This window comes from Eschscholzia californica, unplaced genomic scaffold, assembly GCF_041429995.1.
Source record: "Eschscholzia californica isolate CP2 unplaced genomic scaffold, dmEscCali1.0.p SCAF_4, whole genome shotgun sequence".
NCBI classification, from domain to species: Eukaryota; Viridiplantae; Streptophyta; class Magnoliopsida; order Ranunculales; family Papaveraceae; genus Eschscholzia; species Eschscholzia californica.
The window spans coordinates 26,864,536-26,882,094 of NW_028238461.1; the positions used below are offsets into that span (position 1 = coordinate 26,864,536).

The 17,559-nt window shown below is 35.6% G+C and overlaps 3 protein-coding genes across 3 annotated transcripts; all 3 read right to left on the reverse strand.

The window, feature by feature from the left end:
• Positions 1 to 776: 776 nt before the first annotated feature.
• Positions 777 to 7,893, reverse strand: LOC147543932 (protein ALTERED PHOSPHATE STARVATION RESPONSE 1-like). The gene is made up of 4 exons (XM_086634748.1): positions 6,463 to 7,893; positions 5,497 to 5,666; positions 3,098 to 3,321; positions 777 to 1,777 (listed from the first exon to the last, which is right to left on the reverse strand). The coding sequence occupies exons 1-4, from the start codon at positions 7,505 to 7,507 to the stop codon at positions 1,000 to 1,002; spliced, it is 2,217 nt and encodes a 738-aa protein (XP_086490874.1). The 5' UTR covers positions 7,508 to 7,893; the 3' UTR covers positions 777 to 999.
• Positions 7,894 to 10,135: 2,242 nt separating this feature from the next.
• On the reverse strand, positions 10,136 to 13,176 carry LOC147543933 (uncharacterized). The gene is made up of 3 exons (XM_086636114.1): positions 12,721 to 13,176; positions 11,644 to 12,424; positions 10,136 to 11,304 (listed from the first exon to the last, which is right to left on the reverse strand). Exons 2-3 carry the CDS (start codon positions 12,419 to 12,421, stop codon positions 10,856 to 10,858), a joined length of 1,227 nt encoding a protein of 408 aa, XP_086492240.1. The 5' UTR covers positions 12,422 to 12,424; positions 12,721 to 13,176; the 3' UTR covers positions 10,136 to 10,855.
• On the reverse strand, positions 10,256 to 10,795 carry LOC147543934 (uncharacterized). The gene has a single exon (XM_086635543.1). It carries the CDS (start codon positions 10,793 to 10,795, stop codon positions 10,256 to 10,258), a length of 540 nt encoding a protein of 179 aa, XP_086491669.1.
• Positions 13,177 to 17,559: the final 4,383 nt, after the last annotated feature.

The following is a 17,559-nucleotide window of genomic DNA, read 5'->3' on the forward strand; positions in this document are numbered from 1 at the left end:
TTCATCAATGAAGAGATTAGTTCCAAGGTATTTGTCACCCGCAGAAGAGTAATGGACTTTGAGTTTTTAATGGATGAAAAGGAAAACTACATATGAAGGGGGGAGGATATGTGTTTTCCCTTCAGCCAATGGGTTTGAAGTTTTTATTATATTTCTCACCTATTTCTCACGCTTTTGTATCATAAGAGGGAGAAAAGAGAGAAAAGCAGTGCTTTTACCCAAATCTTGGGCGTCAATTTAGTTAAGATCGTGTGCAGGCGACGCTCTAACTGCCTCAATTATATTGTTAGCTTGGTCATCTGGCCAAAACATGTTTTAAAAGAGATTGACTTTAGCAGCATTGCTTTTAACAAGTTCGGGAATCGCCTTAAACTTCCCGTAACCAACCAATTCTCAATCTATTCCCCATTTAATTTTTCTGACTGACTTTTCCTCAGATGCAGTGATATCACCATCTCTATATAATTGATGAAAGCTAATGGTCAAGAAGACGCTACATCAGCTTCTTAGTCAAGATCGCTTAATGCTTCACTGGTGCTGTCCCAGGTTTTGTAGGGATAAATAATTGAGACCGGTAACTTTAGCGAGCCACATTCAACTAACCATTGAGAGCGAAAACACAGCTTCCATTGATGAAGAAAAGCTATCAACCCTATACTTGGCTGCAATAAGCATTGCTTATACTGGGCATCACACGGATTAACTTAAATAGTTAGACATAGATACCTAGTCTATTAAGCGGTTGAATACTAAAAAAACAGCAACTCAGACAGTTATGTCATAAGTGAATCCATCTTTGTCATTTATGTATATGATGAATAGAATGTCATGTGCAATTTATTTGGGCTGACTTTACACACTCACAAAATATATATACTTATAGAACCTATATAGTAACTATATATCACACGTCTTTCAACAAAAAAAAAAAAACTATATATCACACTCACAAAATATACATACGTACATAAGTTACATGCACACACACATATTCATACCTCAAGATGAGTTTCTCGCAGTGTTCTTCTGAGAGTGAGCAACAGACTGCAACTTCTTATAGGTAAGAGCACAATCAAGACTGAAATCAGACATCACCCGGAAGAGCTTAGGCAAGTGAGTCTTGAAAGTCACGAGTGACTTATCCCTGACGAGGGCAGACTGCTTCTTCAGATCTTCCTCTTCTTGTTCCAACCTCTGCTTCAGAGTCTCTACTATAAACTGCCGTTCCACAACTGGGTCCTTCTGATTTGGATTTTCAGACCTCTCTGTCATGTGTTTATGGTACCAATCCTCGAATGATCGGGTTTTCCGTGATAACTCCTTCCTGGTTTCCTCGCATTTTGTCCTCATGTTCACTTCTTCTTCTTGAAGGGTCATTATGGCTTCTACCTTATGTGCAAAACTAGATATTTCACTTCTGGCTAGCTCATTTGGAAGATTCTCGAGATGCTCTTGCCACGCAAGGAGGAGATATTGGATTGGAGGGCGAGGAATCCTTGGCGGGGACGAGACTTTCTCCTTCAAGCTGCTTTCTATTGGGATTAAATTCAATTTCAACCAGCTGTTGAGAGCTTTGATGTATTCTTTCTTATGGATCATGAGCTTCTGAAACTGTGAATGCCAATCTCCCAGAACATTCCAGAACTGTATAGTACGTCTGTGATGCTCCTCTGTTGTTTCTGGAGAGACTTGAGAGATATCTAGAAATTTAAGTTCTTCAACCTTCTTCATCTGGGCTCTGTGATGTATGTTCATGTTTCCCCACATTTCGGCCATCCTGCAGTTTAGACATGCTTAAGGCTGTGAGTAAACCGGCAAACTACTACACTGGTTCCAGCAAGATTAAGGTAATTAACATTAGTCGTACTTAAATATAGGGCTCAGTTCATTACAACTTCTAACAGAACATATTAGAGATTCGCATACACTACATTCTTCTACTTAGATTGCTGATAAATTCACATATCTGATCTAACAAAAACTGCTCTTTCTGGCAAATAGGCCCACGTTAGCAGAACAAAGTCGAGAGAATAATAGTATCTTTTGACACACTTTAAATAGTAACCAGTAAAATCAACCTACTTCAAGAACCTAAATGCAGAGGAGCAAAGACAATCTGGTCTCTTAATGCCTGCCATAAACTGAAAAAAAAATGACTATACTATGAAACTGGTCATTTACAAAAAAAATTTAATGAGAAAATGAAAACCAAGAGACGCTACCTAATTCAGAATCCTAATCCTAAATGTAGAGAAATAGCACAATCATGCTGACATAACCAAGCAACCTTTTGATGTTAGCAAGGAGTAACAATACAATCAGTTAATCTTCAAAAAAATAGCCCAAAAGTAGTCAAAATTATGACATGAACGCTCACATTTCTTTCCAGTCTACTAATGAACCTTAACGAGGTAATTTCCGAAACTATAACATTCAAAGGTGTGCTTCCTTTATGAATTTACATCAATTTCAAAACCGCATAATGAAGTTAGTATGTTGAAGATATGTAGAAGTTTCTTGGAGAATGGCTTCCTATTATTTTGCTTTTATATTAATAAACTGTTGCGCTGTTGGCAAGATCAGATACATGGAAAGTTTACAAGTAAAAACCTTATACTTCCATATCAAATACTCAAATGCCAGCCCAGCACATGATGGACATGAAAACAGGTATCTGCACGTAGTTTTATTATATCTTCAATACAAATATTTCTTAAATTGCATATATAATATGAAAATATCACTTTCTGTTCTAGGCCAATCTTTGTTTGTGATCGCTAAAAATGTTAAGTGGAGCACAAAATATAACGAGAAACTACATTAAACATAACCAGCATAAAATTTCTAGTCTCTTATCAGATAATCCAATAACAAGAATAAATTTATATGTGACTGCAAAATCTGGTATTGGTTAATTTCCAAGTCGTCATGTCAGAAATCTGGAATCAGTGTTTTGACTTTGATATTGAAAAGAACACCTAATTGTTACTAACATGCATATCTTGTCAAGCAATTTCGAGGCTCATTTATTCAACACGGTCACCTAAAATAAAACGTAATACTCAATTCTACAAAAAACGTGTCTGTCAGAGCATACCCATCAACAAGCGATACAAGCTTCGGGTACAAGTGATCATCACGCAAGCTGTTTACCTCTGAGACAGTTGAATCCAACGACTGAATATCAACAATTAATCTTGTATGCAGATGACTTACTGCTGCTTTTGTTTTCTCTTGTGTTTCAGCACTTGCACCTCGGTCCATTTGCTTATTCAGCAAAGACAACTTTTTCTGATACTCAAATTTCATAACCTCCCCTACCTGTTCATCATAAGCCAAATAGTAAAAGCTGATCGATATTAGAAACAAGTAAACAACAACAAACTTTGATACAGAAAAGTGCAGATTTGCATGCAAGTTAATGTGGAAAGCTAATTTGTAAGTGTTCGGAAGTTAGTCGCTCCTGAAGTAAGAACCACGGCAGCATTGATACCTACCAAGTTTTAATTCGTCCGAGGCAGTTAACGAGTTAATCTCGGTAAAACCGTTTTACTACTTACTCACCCGTCAGAGCGAAGTAACTGAGCAGAGACAAAAGAAGAAGCCCCTTTACTCAAGTTTAGTAAATGCTTTATTAACTAAAATACTGCTAAGTACTTTATTATGTGGGTCTGAATCCCAGACCCAACCCGCTCTCAGCCAACACACTCACAACAACCCACACAAAAATAAGAATTTCTGTTTTTTAAAGGTCACTCTGGTGGAGTTCCACATAAAGAGCTCCTAATACGAATGTCTGTATTATAAAACAACACGATCACATGAGTAAAATAGATACATCATTTGGCTTTGATACTTCATAAGGATGACATATGCTCATAACTGCCATCAAAACTGTCCTACAGACATTCATACACCCTAAAGGCCATATGAACTTACCTACAGGTTATTATTTATACCCTTGAGAACACAGTTTCAATAAATAATAGATTTCTCAGTTCAGTTGAAATATCAATTCAAGGATCAATTTCAGTCTTGATTATTGATTTTAAGAACTCTTTGACTCATGGTCGTTGATTCAATTATTTCAATTTCAAACACTGTAAATATCCTGTGAAACGTCCACCAATGCGTTTACGACAACTTAAATACTTAGCTGCAAAAACAAAAATTAAGCCCTAAAATCTCTACTTTGACGCAAGAGGGTGAGAATGCTCTAGAAAGATGTTCAACTTTGGGCAAGGAAGCAGTTTCTTGATTTTCTTGTCGAGTTTGGTGAAGAAAAGATTACTTGAAGACATGTAATCAGGTTAGTGGATTAAGTTATCTTAGCTGCTTAAACACATAATATGAAAGAAACTATGGGAACCCAAGTTTTTCTCACTTAACTTGGAGAAGAAAATTGACGAATGAGCTTTTCAGTGACAAGGAGAATCTTCTTCTATCTTATTGTTGAAACAGGTAGTTATTTCTTCTTTAAACAGAGCAGACTGATTTTCATCCCCTCTTTGATTCATCAGTGGTGGACAGATCAGTCTTTTGATGTTTTTTAACCTTTTTTTACAGTTTATAACTTATTATGTATATATATATATAAACATGACAAACGAAGATTAGGTACTCAGCCTGACGCAAGGCATTGTCTGTTGACTCGTGAAAGTAATGCAAACATATCAAGTGCAAGACAGTGAACTTTTCCAGTCCAAGTGGTTGATACAGTTTACATCGCAGAACACGATCCAGGCAGTCTCGTAGAGCTAGGGGTGAACATCGGTTGGATAACCGACTTTCTCGGCCAATCCAAAGTCCAAACCGAAGGGTTCGGTTTTTTCAAATCTAAATCCGAACCAATCCGTTCATGGTTTGGTTCGGTTACCGATCCGAACTATGCATGAACGGTTTGGATCGGTTGAATAACCGAACCACCTGTGATATTTTACCATGTATAAAATTTCGCACTTTCGACTTAAAAACATGGAACTAACTTAACTATTGAATTAAGCTACAACTCTCCACGCCATTTACTTCTGTTACACATGCATTAAGCTACGATATTAACAAACATGGAACTAACTTAACTATTAAATCTCAACCGTTCATCATTCCTATCATTTATATTTATATATATAATATATAAAAAACAGCAATAAATGGTTTGGTTCGGTTTGTTCGGTTATCCGTCAACCAAATCCATAAACCGATCCAAACCACTCGGTTTTGCCACTTTAACATCCGAACCAATCCGGAATACTATTGGATCGGTATCCAAACCGTTGAAATCTGTTTGGATCGGATTGGATCGGTCGGTTTGGATACTAAATGAACACCCCTACGTAGAGCCACTAAGAAAAAGCATTAAAAATTGATGTTGAGTGCAGAAGTGGGTGGATGAGAAAATTAACATGAAGATTTCCGTACCACCAATCTAGCAGTATATAAACACAATGGTGCGGTCAAATATGTAGAATAAGAAAGGGTACAACTGATCTAACGTACCTTAACTTCATCATATAGTTTCTTTTCCCATGCCAACAGCTTATCCAAGACACTTGCAAGAGTTTCATGGGTATCAACGTCATCGTCCTGATCATCTGGTTCTTGTAAACCTCTAAAGGACCTATTCCAAGTTATAACGCGCATAACCTTTCTAGAATGGTCAATATGTCCTGCACGGGGTAGTAAGATAAACAAACATCAGTGCAGATAAACTTGTTGCTTCTTGGCCCCCTAGATGATAGATGATTTGAACATACAATATAGTGAAACGACTCATTTCAAAATTTTCATACAAAGCTGTTAGACGTGGATTGGCTTTGAAAGTTTAACCACAGTCCATACACGTCGGTCTTGAACTAGGGTAGGACATGGAGGAAATAATGCACATGGCAGCTGGCTTCCTGACTCTCGACCCCGATAAACCAAGCCAATCCCCACTAACCCGATCCGAGTAACCCGACCCGAGTTTTCACTAATTCATACATATATACATATATATACACATATTTGTACCAAATCAACCAATCCTAACTACAGAACGAAGTACTTCAAAAGGATAATAAACAGTTGCTGGACTGACATCATCAGGTAAATCAAAGGAAGAACGTTTAAGCATTCATGGTACCATGTAGGGCTCTTTCTTGCTTCTCCTTTGGATCTTGTTAGTTTTAACCCTTTTTTACATCTCATTATATCTTGTTCCACTACAAGAATAAAAATCAGATAACACCAATACCTCAAACTAAGCCAGTAAGCCTAGTCATTTTCTGCTTGTGTTGAGCAATTCAACTTTATATTTAGGATGACATAAACGTGATTAGGTGCAAGTCAAAATAGAGAATTATGATCATCAGTAGACGATGCAATTTTAATTATGATTTTTTCTTATTCAAGGGTATAATTTATGAAAATTCTAACAACAATAAAACGAAATTGGGTTGAGATTACCAGATGCTTAGAGTATACCTCTATTATCAGCAAAATTAGAATGATAATGCAATCGATTTGTTTCAAGAATCCTCGAAACCTCATTACAACTCTGTGAAGCCTCAAGAAAATATTCATCAAGTTCTTTTAATGTTCTCAGTAAACTAACTCCTGGCACCATTTTAGCAACCCTTTTGGCTTCAGTTGGCATTGAATTTGATTGTAAATTCTGCTTATTAGGTCTTTTAGCTTGTTTCGCCGTAGTTGGTTCTACTACACTCTCTGCCATCTGATTCTCATCTTCACTAAAATTAGTACTAGTAGTAGTAGTAGTATTGTTGTTACTAGTACTTACAACATCATCGACACGAAAATTCTCATTCTGGGATCTCTTTAAACCCCCAAAATTATCATCTTTAAATGATTGAATTTCATCAACTTCATTTAAAGAAGACATGGGCATGTCATGAACAGAAGGAAAAATGTAATCCCAAGTTGAGGTAGTTGATTCAGGTGGAGGAGGGATAGGATTTGTAGGTCTTTGTTCCCGGGGAGGTGATGGAAGAGGAGGTAGTCCTTCTTCTTCTTCTTCTTCTTCTTTTGCTACACTCTTTTCAATTCCACCGGCTTTACTTGTACTACTACGGCGTCGCCGGTGATGAGAAAGATGGTTACTTTCATCATCATCATCTTCATCTTCTTCGTCTTCTTCATGGATAGTAGAAGTGGGTTTTGTGTGGGAAAAGGGTTTAGGTTTGAATTCAGGCATGGAAGCAGCACGTTGAAGGGGAGGAATATGGGGGAAATTAGGGAGAGGAGGTGGTGGTGGGAGAGGATTAGGTGGAAGAGGAAGTTGAGAAGAAGGAAGAATTGATGATGATGAAATTGAAAGATGATTATCAAGAATTTCACCTTCACCATAATCGCTTAAAGCAGAACCAGTTTGCTTGAGAGAAACGGTGAAACCGGCGTGTGCAGCTGCGAAAGCGTTTCTACTCCTTACAGCTTCTTTCATGAATTGTTTTCTTTCTTTGCATCTTGAAACTGCTTCTTCGTTTTCTATCTTTGATTGTGCACAACCCATCTATTTCTCTTTGTGGTGGTGGATGTGGTGGTGGTTCCGGAAGCGACGGTGGATGTGGTGGTGGTGGTGGTGGCGGGAAGGAATAATGGAGAGAGAATTTGGTGGAAAAGAGATTCTTCATTATCGGAAGTACTTTATTAAACAACAATCATTGTGGTGTGCCACTGTGCCGTGGCGTTATTTTTACTGCACCGCTATCGGTAGAAGATACTGTTTGAAGAGATTTTTAACTGGCCCTCCCGTCGACACACATGGTCAATTAGGCACAGCGTGAGCAGCGTGGCATGAAGCTAACAAAAACGAGTGATATGCCGTAAAGTATATGATTATATCAGTAGATGTGTGTGTAACATGATCTTCTGCTATAGAAACAACGAACCCGTCCTGATACAAGTCACCCAAAGTAATATGCTTAACTAATGCTTTCTTCACTAGTTGTTTGGAGAGCAAGCAAGTTAGGTCTACTACAGCTTGACTGGAGTTAGCTACCCCCTCCTTCATAAACCGGCCCCTCTTACGCGGATCCTCCTTGTCTTCTCTGAAATTTCAAGGCAGACCTGATTGTATGTGAGGCAAAACAAGATTTAGGCGCCTAACACACTCGTACCGACCTCCGCCCCCTAGTTCTGGGCTTAAGTGGTAGAGTTCTTTCGGATTGAACCTGTTGATTTATCACGAGCTGGCCCTTAAACTTTTGGTCTTTTTTACTTATCGACCGTAGTCAGTTGATGACTATTTTTAAATTATCAGAGCTGAATTTTGTCCATTGTCTAAGTTGAAATCGGTGAACTATGGTACCAATACATTTGACTCTTCCCAGATCACAATATAAAAGATTAAAATTGATCAAATAATAGATCGTTATCGGGTGGAATAGCAATGATGAACTATAATTATCCGTTACTAGGAGTTTTGTGTAACCAACATGCTCCTTGTTTTTTTTTTCTTTTTCTCGAAAAATGGTCTCTTTCACGTGTTTGTTAGATTAACAAATTAAATAGTAGGCTCATTCAAATTTGGAAATTTTCATTTTTACCGAATTTTGTTACAAAACTCTGCTTAAGTTCCAACGATTTTAACTCTAATGCTCTTGAGTGTTTAAATCGGTGGACTGAAGTCGAAGTTCTTAATAAAATTCGTCTCGAGCCACAGTCGCGTCCAGTAGCGACTGCAAGATTCGAACACCAAAATTCGTCCACGAGTTGATGCAGTATGGTATCATTATGATTCTTTGAAGAAAACTCCAAAATTAAGTATGAGAAGTGCGAAGGATGCAAAGAAGTTCGCAGTCATGTTGGTTGACATGATCAATGAAGCTGGACTAACTAAAGAACCACTGAAATCAAGTCCAAAGATAACCAAAGTTAACTGCCCAAAACAGAACAACTCGTGAGTATAAAAAATCATTTTGATTTCATTGTTTTAGCATATAAATGATGAGTACTAATTAGTGAATAATATAATGTAGGATTGATTGTGCAATGTATGTGCTTCTGTATGCTGATGTTATAAAAAATGGAGACAGTCCTTTGATTAAGCCAAACTGGCCGGAAGAAATGCCAGAGAAGGATTCAAGGAAGAGAGCTGAAATTGCAGCTGCAATCTTGAATGATTCAACAAACAAACCCTAGGTTGAAGGAACAGTTAGTGATGAAAAAGCTGATTGATGTATGTGAACAGAACAAGTATACAGAAGTATGCAACCAATTGTTTGCATATTTGATAATTTCCTAACTATAGATGTTTGCAATATTGATTGAATATTTGATAATTTCCAAACTATATTGATGTTTGCGTAATTGTATGCATATTTGACAATTGAAAACTAGTATTTTTACTAAATGTTGGTAGGTTTTAAGGCCAAAACAATATATTTTTTATAAAATTTGTTAGAGCAAAACACAAATTTATTTTTCTAAAACAAATCGGGGGCTACGCCCCCGAACCCCCGTCAAAGATATTTTTACTAAATGTTGGCCAAAATAATATAAAATTTGTTAAGAGCAAAACAAATTTATTTTTCTAAAAAAATCGGGGGCTACGCCCCCGAACCCCCGTCAAAAATATTGAACTTAAATTTAAAAATCGAAGGCAACAAACACCCATCAAAATTTATGAAAAAAAAACAAAATGATTATGCGAACAACTCAAAAATTTTTTGTAAACAAATCGTTTATATGCTTACAATAGTTGGAACTCTTTTGCATAGATGGAATGTGCAAAACGTTTGCATATGCTAAACGTGCAAACACATTTGCATAGATGGAACGTGCAAACACATTTGCGTAGGTGGAATCTACACGTTAGAATATGTTGAATGTGCAAACACGTTTGCATAGGTAGAATGTTTGCATATGCTGAACGTGCAAACACATTTGCATAGGTGGAAACTACACGTTTGAATATGTTGAATGTGCAAACACGTTTGCATAGGTAGAATGTTTGCATAGGTGGAATGTGCAAACATGTTTGCATAGGTAGAATGTGCAACATATTCGCATAGGTGGAATGTGCAAACATGTTTGCATAGGTGAAATGTGCAAATAGTGGAATGTGCAAACACATTTGCATAGCTACACTTCCAATCAGGTGCCTACATACAAACCTAAAAAAGTGTACCTGCAACAGTTTTAAGCAAATTATCTTCGCATTACATTTAACCAGAAAAAAGTTTATATTCAAATGTCAAATAATCCTTTACATTAACAATAAAGAAAAACAATAAAGAAATGAATGTCAAAATTAATCTTAATTCAATATTGCTGCACACGTTCTTTTGTTGTGATACGATAACTTGCCACAACGTCCACATTTTCTCTTCTTCTTAAACTTGGCTGCTCCAGCACTCTCAATTCTCACACTCCTTGGCCTACCAGGTTGTCTCTTATTTGATGGTGGATGGATTATCATCTCATTTGCTGAAAACTCCTTGGGTTCATCACTGTTTGGAATGGGGTTAATGGCGTGTTCATAAGTTTTCTTGAAGCTTTCGGTGGTAAAATATTCTTCAACAAATAAATCCATAGGTCGTCCATCATACTTGATAGCTGTTATAGCATGCTCACATGGTATGCATTCAACTTGCCATTTCAAACACGAACAGTAGAACGAACTCAAATCAACTAACTGACTTGGTGTTGGAAAGATCTCATATACAAATTTCGATGATTTTACAACCTTCCATGTAGAACCAAACTTTCGCCTTTGTCTTATGATTTTATCTATCTCTGGACACAGCAAACTAGTCCATTTTTCAGCTAGTTCAAGTCTCGTTTGCATCATTTCCATCATTCGTACACGAATGGTTTCTAACATTAGAACTATAGACATGCCCCTTTCCTCCCTAATTCATGAATTATAACTCTCACACAAGGATGAACAAACCTCGCCATACCTTTTACCGACAAAATAAGAGTTTGCCCACTTTTCAAATGGGCAATTCTTAAAGAAATCCGTCAAACGTCTACCACCTACTAACTCCATCTCTTTAAAATGAATGTTAAATTCATCCTTAGTCAACGCACGAGCAGCCCGATACAACAAAGACTCAATGTAATCTGCTCTTTGAGAACCATAACCAATTGCATTAACTAAGTTGTTCCTAATATGCCACACACAATAACTATGGTGTGCATTTGGAAAAAGATCACCAACTCCTTTGATAATACTCGGGTGACGGTCAGACAAGAATGTATATGTACGAGTCCTATCAACAACACGAGCCAAATTCTCCAAAAACCAATTCCAATTTGAATTATTTTCAACACTAACAACAGCTAATGCAATAGTAAAAAATCCTGAAAAGAAAACATAGTTAAATAAATAAATTGCAACTAGTTAAACAAAACTATATAAGTTCATCAACTTGAAAAACCATACCAAACATGTTTTCATGACATATATATGCAGAGGTTGAATATGCAAACATGTTTGCATGACATATATTTGCAAATATGGTTGCAGAACACACAGATGCAAACAACTGTTTGCAAAACAAACACATTTGCATACCACACATTGTTCCCAAATCAGGTGTGCATACAGAAACCTTGAACTTAGAAATTATACTTTCATTACCATTCTTTTTAACTATTTATAACACATACTATATAAATTCATGAACTTAGAAATCATACCTTCATTACCATTCTTCGCAGAAGCAATTAGCAACGTCCCCTTATATTTGGATTTAAGATGCGTCCCATCAATCCAAATAACAGGCCTGCAGTACTTAAAACCATGAATACAAGCCTCGTATGCTATAAAAACCCTCTCAAACTGATAAGTGTCCATATCAAGTTGTAGCTGCACATAACTACCAGGATTCCACTTCATAATGGACTTCGTATACCAATCAAGTTTAGCATATCCAGATTCCTCATCACCAAATGCAGAATGAAGTGCTTTTTTCTTTGCATTGTAAGCAATATGGTATGGGATTTTAATACCATAATCTGATTGAAAAGTAGTAATAATAGCTTTGTTTTTCTTCTTTGGATCAACCTTTACTTCACTTTCTATCAAATTAGACACAACAGTAGAATGAACTGCTGGCTTGTTTATATCAGTAAAACCTCCACCACAAGTGTGCTCAGGAACATATTTTTTCAAATAAAATAACGATGATATATCAAACCTTGAACAACCATGAACCTTCCACCCACAACCCTGAACCGGACATACTGCTACTATCCGATGAGCATGGTTCCTCTTCATTCTATACCCAAAACCAAATTTGATGGAATACCTATTCAATGCAAACCTAAATTGATCAGCACCTCCTTCAAACTTTTGACCAACTTCCGTAAACACAGATCCCCAAGATTCAGACCGGAGAGGATGTTGGAACAACTTCGATGAAGAACTAGCTTGAGTAAAACAAGATGACACACAAGATGACTCAATTAAATCCATCACCTGACCATGAAAACAAAAAATTTAACAATGATGCAAATTGTGCAAACACCATTTGCAGAACAAAATTCAGATTTAGGTTTGAAGATTCATCAAAAATCTGTTAAGAATGCTGCAAATACAAAAGTAATGTTCTAATACAAATCAAAAAGTATAATCAAAAGCAATTCATATATAGGGCTGAAGATTCATCAAGTAGATAGAGGAAAATAAACAACAAACAAATCAAAAGATAATTTATAATCTATTATATAAATAAAACAAACTTACAGTAAAGAAGATGAAGAAGATGAACTTACAGTAAAGAAGATGAAGATGATGAACTTACGAAACGAGTGTGAAGATGAAGATGAAGCAGATAACTTCGGCAAACCCTAATTATTTGTATAAAAAGAAAACTAAAGAGAAGACGAAGACCTAAATAGTTATGAATCAATGAAGGAAGAAAGTATATCTTCAAATCATCGTCTTCTCTTCGTCTTCTCGATCGAAAATTTATGCCCTAGGTTTTCCCCATCGAGTTGCAGCCGTAAGGAGAGAGAGAGAGAGAGCAAATTTCCAAAAGGGTAATACGGGAATAATGAAAAAGCTGTTTTAAAATTTCGACCTTAATAATAATTAATGAAATTATTTTAAACCTAACCTCTGATTAGCCTTAATATTATGATAGAAAATAGTTAATAGTGAAAGATTAGGGGTTTTTTAGCTATATTGAAACTATTTACTACCTAAAAAGTCATTTCCTAAAATTCATTTATTAATAATTTTATTTACGTTTTCTAGTCTACCTTTACTTTTAATACTAATAAAAAATTTCAATTGGTTCTACACTAATTCCAATGTAGTTTTTATTGTAATACTTTAAAGTAAATATCGACAATTTAAGAAAAAACAATTAGTTAGGAAGCAATAAATGGAAATCTTTAATAAACTGGATCTCCAAACAAAATAGGAAGGAGGGAGTACTATTTCAAGAGATTTTATGTCTCAAATCTGAATTTGCTGGATCTGAATTTGCTAAACTATTTCACAAGTAAGATGTTTGTTGTTTAAATCCGAATCACTAAAATTGTGTTTAATAGCAAGTTGGGGAAAAGAAAAAATATAGGGAAATTTTTACTCCGAGAAACTTTTACCCTGAAAAATATTTATTCTAAAATATTTTCTGTATTTTCTTTTGTTTGGTTCGCTAAGAAAAAATATCTTAATTTTATGTGTCTCTGCCTCCCAATGGTTGTTAGAGCATCTCCAATGAGACACTCTAACAAAAACTCTAAAGTGTAGTTGTCAAGTGTCAAATAAAGATTTTCTTTCCTAAGAACATCTCTAATGCAAAACTCAAAAAACTTAAATAGTCCTATGTGTCAAGGCTTAATTGAGTTTCTCTTTCCTAGATGTCAATGTTGAGATCCTCAACTCAAAAGACATCTCAAATGCAACACTCTAAAAACCTAAAAATAACTTAGGTGTCATTTCCTAGATGGTTAGATTTGCTTTTAATGTTAAGTGGCCAATTGAGATCCTCAAAAGAAATCTCAAATATTGAGTTTCTTCTTGAGATATCTCAACATTAAATGATTCCACATCATTTTTAGATCCAAATTGAGTGTTGCATTGGAGAGAGTTTTTTACAAAAAACTCAAAAAATCTTAGGTGGCACTCTAAGTTTTTCCATTTGAGTGTTGCATTGGAGATGCTCTAAGAGCATCCCCCATGCAAAGCTCAAAAGAAAACTTAAATTGTCCTATGTGTCAAGGCTCAATTGAGTTTTTCTTTCCTAGTTGTCAATATTGAGTTACTCAATTCAAAAGACATCTCTAATGCAACACTCTAAAACTTAAAAGTAACTTAGGGGGGGGGGGGGGTAGTAGATAGGGATTTAGAAGGACATTCGTGGACAAAATGTCTCGTAGACATTTCAAGACATTTCAAATTATTTTAAGACATTTCGAGACATTTGTTTGTAAGTAGACAAAATGTCTTTGTGGACATTTCAAGACATTTGATTCATAGACAAAATGTCTTTATGGACATTTCAAGACATTTGGTTCATGGACAAAATGTTTTTGAGACATTTCAACATATTGAATCCATGGACAAAATCTGTAGTGGATATTATTATTGTTACTTTATTATTATTATTATTATTTGAGGACATTTGTAGATATTTGAGGACATTGATGGACATTTGTACTCATGTTTCAAAAATATATTTGTAATGATGTTTCAAAAAAATATTTTTTGACTTTTGTAGACATTTGTGGATATTTGAGGACATTGATGGACAATTGGTGGACATTTATTAATTTAATATTTTCATTATCGTTTAATCATATGAAATTATATATTTGTACCACCATTTCAAAAATATATTTTTCGACTTTCGTAGACATCTATAGATATCTATAGACATTTATGGACAATTTGTAGATATTTATTATTTTAATATTATCATTATCGTCTAATCATATGAAATAATATATTTGTACCACTATTTCGAAAATATATTTTTCGACTTTCGTAGACATCCGTAGATATCTGTGGACATTGATGAACAGTTGGTGGACATTTATTATTTTAATATTATCATTATCGTCTAATTATATGAAATAATATATTTGTACCACTATTTCGAAAATATATTTTTTGACTTTTGTGGATATCTGAGGACATTGATGGACATTTATTTATTTAATATTATCACTATCGCCTCATTATATGAAATAATATATTTGTACCACTATTTCAAAAATATATTTTTCGACTTTCGTGGACATCCGTAGATATTGTGGACATTGATGGATAATTGGTAAATATTTATTATAATATAATATAATATAATATAATATAATATAATATAATATAATGTAATATAATATAATATAATAATATGATAATAATATCAATATTACTATAATAAAATATTAGGGTTATTTCCCTAATGGCCCCCAACTTTCTGACCAGTTTCCCGCCTGACTTTCTACTTTACGAGAAATACCCATATGGCCCCCTTTCGTTATAACACCGTCACTCTTTCTCCTCCATCATGTTTTCTCTCTCTGCCAACTCAACGCCACATCATCTGTTACGTCACCTCATCACCTTCTCCGGCCGGCGACTTTCAAACTTTTTTTTTTCTCTCTCTTTCTAAAATTTTCTTTTTTTTTTTAGAATTTAAATTTTTTTTTTTAAATTCTCTCTCCTCTCTCTCTCTAAATTTTTTTTTTTAAATTCTTTCTCCTCTCTTTCTCTCCAGGTTTCCCTTTGCCGGAGTTTAAAGAGAGAGAGAGGAGAGAGAATTATTTTTTTTTTTAGAGAGAGAGAGATGAAAAAAAAAAGAAGTTTGAAGGTCGCCGGCGACCCTGCCGGTGAAGACGATGATTTGGTTGGTTTTAACGAGGTGGCAGAGAGAGAAAACATGCTGGAGGAGAGAGAAAAGAAATGGAAGAGAGAGAGTAACGGTGTTATAACGGAAGGGGGCCATATGGGTATTACTCATAAAGTAGGGGGCCATATGGGTATTACTCATAAAGTAGGGGGCCAGGCAGGAAGCTGGTCACAAAGTTGGGGGCCATTAGGGAATAACCCAAAGTATTATAATAATAGTAATTATTTTATAATCTTCCTTACTGAAATGTCTACAAGTGTCTTCCATATTTTGAGAGACATTTTCTCTCCAAAAGCTCTCTAAATTTACACTAAAATGTCTGCAAATGTCCCCAAAACCAATTTGTCTTGAAATGTCCATAATTTTGTGTCAAAAACGAATAACACAGATATCTCAGGACATTTGAAATGTCCCAAACGAATAATACGGACATTAAGAGACATTTTAAATGTCCCTAACCAATAACAGAGACATTCGGGGACATTTAAAATGTCCCCAACCAATGACACAGACATTCGGGGACATTTTAAATGTCCCCAACCAATAACACAGACATTGGAGGGACATTGTCATGTCCCCCAATGCCCACAACCACTACCCCCCTCATATGGGTAGATTTGTTTTTAATATTGAGTGGTCAATTGAGATCCTCAAAAGAAACCTCAAATATTAAATGATGTCACATCATTTTTAGATAGAAATTGAGTGTTGCAAAAAACTCAAAAAATCCTAGGTGGCACTTTGAGTTTTTCAATTTGAGTGTTGTACTTTGAGTTTTTCAATTAGGTGGCACTTTTGAGTTTTTCAATTTCAGTGTTGCATAGAAAACACAAATCTCTATGATTCCATTTTATCATAATACCCTTTATAACCTTATACATAACATATAACCTTCTTTGGAAACCAATCTCAAATATTCTTTTTCCCTTTCTTTCTCTGATTTTCTCTCTCATATCTTCTATTCTAACCGAAACCCTCTCTCACTTTCTCTCTCTAAAACGAAACCAAAATCCTCTCTTATATTTTTCCATTAATTACCTCCTCTCTCTAAATCCAAACCCTCGCATCAGAGAAGACGATTCACCATCATCTTCATCTCCTTCCTTCATCATCTTCGTCAAATATAGGGCTGGGAAAAAAGTCTGCAAACCCGAAACTCGTCACGGGTACCCGAGTCCGTTAGAGCCCACGGGTACCCGAAACCCGAAGGCGGGTTTAGCCTGACCAACCCGATGAAATTAACGGGTCGGGTACGGGTTTTGAAGTGCTACCTGGCATCCCGTCTGAGCTCGTCCGATAATCTTTACCCGATATAACCCGCTTAATAATGTCATCCATTTATAGGATAATACCTATGCACATTATATGTATGTTTGCTTGTATGTATTTATGTATGCATGTATAACACATATAGATATATTTTTAATGTATTCTAGGTGTATGATATAGATAAATATACATATATTGTTGTCCAAGTGCGGAGTGTCATTGACACAACATTGTTAAGAGAAACTTTATCAAATTTTACTTTCGATAGAAATTTTGGTACCATCGAAATAGAAATATTTTGGTCATTTCGACCGAAATATTTTGAAACTTTGGTGAAAACCCGATACTTGACAGCCCGACACCCGAGAAACCCGAAAAGTTTGACGGATTTGGACGAGTTTTGGACACTAGGAGTTTATAACTAACCCGCTCGATTAAACCCGAAAGCCCGAATGGAGTTTCAAAGCCCGACCGGCCCAAC